Source organism: Lactuca virosa, chromosome 9 (assembly GCF_052849685.1).
Source record: "Lactuca virosa cultivar CGN04683 chromosome 9, Lactuca_virosa_CGN04683_v6, whole genome shotgun sequence".
Lineage (NCBI taxonomy): Eukaryota > Viridiplantae > Streptophyta > Magnoliopsida > Asterales > Asteraceae > Lactuca > Lactuca virosa.
Window position 1 is genome coordinate 69435458 of NC_136434.1, and position 3685 is coordinate 69439142.

The 3685-nt window shown below is 33.6% G+C and overlaps 1 protein-coding gene across 3 annotated transcripts; it reads right to left on the minus strand.

Moving 5' to 3' along the window:
• Positions 1-251: 251 nt before the first annotated feature.
• LOC145135562 (kinesin-like protein) lies at positions 252-2488 on the minus strand. 3 transcript variants are annotated; one of them, XR_013719885.1, is made up of 7 exons: positions 2060-2488; positions 1725-1773; positions 1582-1633; positions 1272-1435; positions 1047-1160; positions 507-773; positions 252-425 (listed from the first exon to the last, which is right to left on the minus strand). XR_013719885.1 is itself a non-coding variant. In XM_079069821.1 (6 exons), the coding sequence occupies exons 1-6, from the start codon at positions 2428-2430 to the stop codon at positions 591-593; spliced, it is 933 nt and encodes a 310-aa protein (XP_078925947.1). In that variant the 5' UTR covers positions 2431-2488; the 3' UTR covers positions 252-590. The 3 variants fall into 3 exon arrangements, 1 of the variants encoding a protein (XP_078925947.1); XR_013719884.1 differs by having other exon boundaries at positions 502-773; XM_079069821.1 differs by having other exon boundaries at positions 252-773.
• Between the last annotated feature and the right edge of the window lie 1197 nt (positions 2489-3685).

Below are 3685 nucleotides of genomic sequence, written 5' to 3' on the forward strand. Positions count from 1 at the left end.
TTTACATTCCTTTCCATTCGGACGTGATGACTTGTCATGAAAATGAGCAACTTTTAGTGGCCTAATTGCTAGAGAAAATATATTTTTTTAACAAATTAGTAAAAAATGAGATAGTTGATTGTTATACTAGTTAATCAACTCTTAACAGAATTGATGCAAATCTCCCATAATGTTGTAATTGCTACATAACATTTACCCATACTCTAATGTGCGATGCAGTACTATTGCGTTACTTTTAACATTAAATAATATAACACACAAAAAAATTGCAATACAGATATATCATAATACATATTACATAATGCTATGTCGCTATCCATAAACTCATCTTACTCAAATTTCATGTAAAACTACATAAACAAATAAATAAAAACGAACCTTGAGTTATTTGAGAAAGCTTTCCTTCTGAACCTCGGGTTTCCAACCTACATCATGCAAAAGTCAAAATACCACTTCTCTTTCTCTTAATAAATTTATTAAAATTAAAATAAGAGTTCATACCTCACATTTTACAAACTAAGCTGTCCATTAATCTATACATCAATACCAAAACTAGCCTCACCATCATATTGTAAAAGATATGTTTGGGATTAAAGCATGTAGTTTTCTTCAGTTGGTAGTTGCTTAGCAAGTGAAACAAGAAAACGTGTTAGGTGTCTTTTAGCTTTCAATAATCCTACATCTTTTTCTCCTTCATTATTATCCTCTGATGATGATGTAGAATTAACACGATCTTGCATAGAGCAGAAACTTCTAACAAGTTTACGTAACTCCTGAAACGCAAGACTATTCCAAATGAGAACAAAGTTTTATTTTAGATTAAGTTACAAATTTGGTCCCTATGCTTTACACAAAATTGCAAGTTCAATCCAAATTCTGAATCCTCCTTAATTATTGTTCCGGATACAGTCCATGTACGCAACCAAATTCCAACCAATTCCAACCTAGGGGCAATCTGAAAACGGGGACTGAAGTTTGATTTTTCGGAAAACCATAGGGACCAAATTTGTAATTTAGTCTTGAATTTATGGAATCGACTAACTTACTTGACGATCAAAGTCAACACTATTCAGAGAGTAAATCTCATTAGTGATATCCACGTCTTTGTTAACCAATCCATCAAACCACCTGGATGCTATATCATGGTAATCACAAGACTCCTGATATGAAATGTAAACAGATCAATAATTATATTTAAACTTCAAATCTCTTTTTAGTTTTTAACTAATTAATTTATCTTATTGTATATTCTATAATAATATTTAATATACCTCCTCTTCTTCCTCACCGGTGATTTCTTCTTCCTCTTCATTGGCGTCTCCAATACCTAATTTATCTGAACCAGATAACTCCTGAAACTTTTGAACATCACTGTCTTTCATTGCTTTGATCAATCCTTCCATTAATTCAGGCTCCACATCACGCAATAATCTTCCTATAAATAAATAATAACTAGTTAAAACTTAAAACAGAACTGAAGTCAAAAAAATGAATACTACATATTCAGACCTATCGTGTGTATGTTTCCCTAAATTAGGAAAAGAAAAAAAAAATAGGAAAAAAGTGTCATGCAATTCATACCAATATAACTGAACTGCCTTCTCTTCCCCTCCCGAACATCACGACCTAATCTCTGTAGTAAATTAGAACATGTCTTTAATTCTTTGTCATCATATAAACCATATGATCAAACTTATAGTAATAGATCTATTAATACGTCTCACCTTCACCAACATGAGAGCATCAAACACTTCTTTTTCAAGTGAAACCACTCTACACAGTAGACAAAAAAACAAGCTTTACAAAGTTCATGTATAAGGCTAATTAAACAAGCATTCTTTATCAGAAATCTCATTTGCAAAGTGCATGTTTAAGGCTAATTTAAAAACTAAATCGATCTCAATATAAGAATTCAATGAGAAACTCAATTAGGACTTTTAATGAGGCAGTAGTATATGAGTGAAGTTGGTAGACTTTTAGTATTCTTGTGCATTTGCATTCGGCTACACACAGACTGCTTCACTATTTTACTTGAAACTGAGAATTGTTTGGTTTTTACCTGAGGATGCGTTTAATTTGAGAATCGTTTAAGTCGGCAAGCTCCATACCCCAGCGAAAAGAGCGACGAGCCTGTCGTTTCTTCTCGTTCCGGCTCTTCCGTTCTGCATCTGAAGAATTCGATTCGTTGTCGCTCTGACTAAGTTCGGGCGGTAACGGGGCGTCTGCCGGACGTAGACCGCGGGATCGAGACAAATGAAGATTTTTCCGGTGGATAAGAATTGAAGGACTTGTTCCCGTAAAGAACCGACGGTGTGTGAATCCCCCGGTGGAAGAAGTCAACACTTTTGAGTCGAAAAGAGAGTTTATGCAGCGCCGGAAAGGCAACTTGGACGCCGGCGAGACGATTAGCGGCCTGACAAACTGAGCCATTGGTCAGCTCGTTGTGAGTTGGTTCTAACTCCTAAACCCCGTAACCTAATCAACTACTATTGAGGCCCAATAATAATTATACTATAAGGTCCATAAGGATATAAGCAATAGGTTGAGGGCCCTATTATTTTGTGGCAAAAGTAAACCGCTAATATTGATCTAAAATAATAATAACCAGGGGTGAACCCATGCTCCCCGTGGGCCGAAAAAATAATAATTATTGTTCATATAAATTTTCAATATAATACATGTATATTAAAAAGAAACATTTATTTACAACCTTTGCTAGATATAAGGAAAGTATGGTCATCTACTCAAATTTTAGAGGATATGCTATATGGATATTTGCTTCATTCAAACGAAGTACAACACAACATGTGATATGACCCTAAAAACCAACAGAAGACATCATCATCATCATTACGGCCAAGAAGACATCATTACGGCCAGGTAAATGCAAGAAATAGAAACCTAGTTGCATCAATTTTTTTATTATAGCATCATACATTCCTTTCTCCGACTACAACATTGTGCTTCGAAAAATCTAACCAAATATAGTAATGACATCGAACTACAAAGCAATTTACAATGATGTTATTGAGTATATTTTTCAATGTATATTGTCATGATAAGGAAAAAATGAAAGTACAATGCTACAATTAGGAAGATTCCACAAATATTTCAAACTTCTTAACAATTTGTTGGGTATTGAGGTACGGCATGTATGACATTGTTGCTATACTCAAGAACCCGTCAACCATCGAACCTCCCATAATCAAAAACTTTTCTTAAAAAAGCAGAAAATTTCAATGTCAACCTACTATTATTGACCAATTAAATATCACATGTGTATTGTATAATACTTTTATTCAACATTCTACCTTTTGAACAATTGTATTGACATTACACTTTTGTTTCAAACCCACAAGAATCGTATTGGCCTGCAAACAAAAAGATAAAGCAATAAAGAATAATAAAATTAGTTATTCTAACGTCTCAAAAATACCGAGTAAAATTTTTTATCTTAATTAAGTTAAAGTCATTCATTTATTGTTCTAAACTACGATCAAAGTCAAAATATTCTCAAAACATCAGAGTAATTTGTAAACATTCAGTGCGGAATAAAACTTCAGGAGATGCAGAGCGATCAAGTCGGGTAATTCTTTTTGAAAATGGAAGTACCTGAAACCATAAACATAAACTGTAAGCACAAAGATTAGTGAGTTCTCAAAAGTACCACAGACAACACAAATAT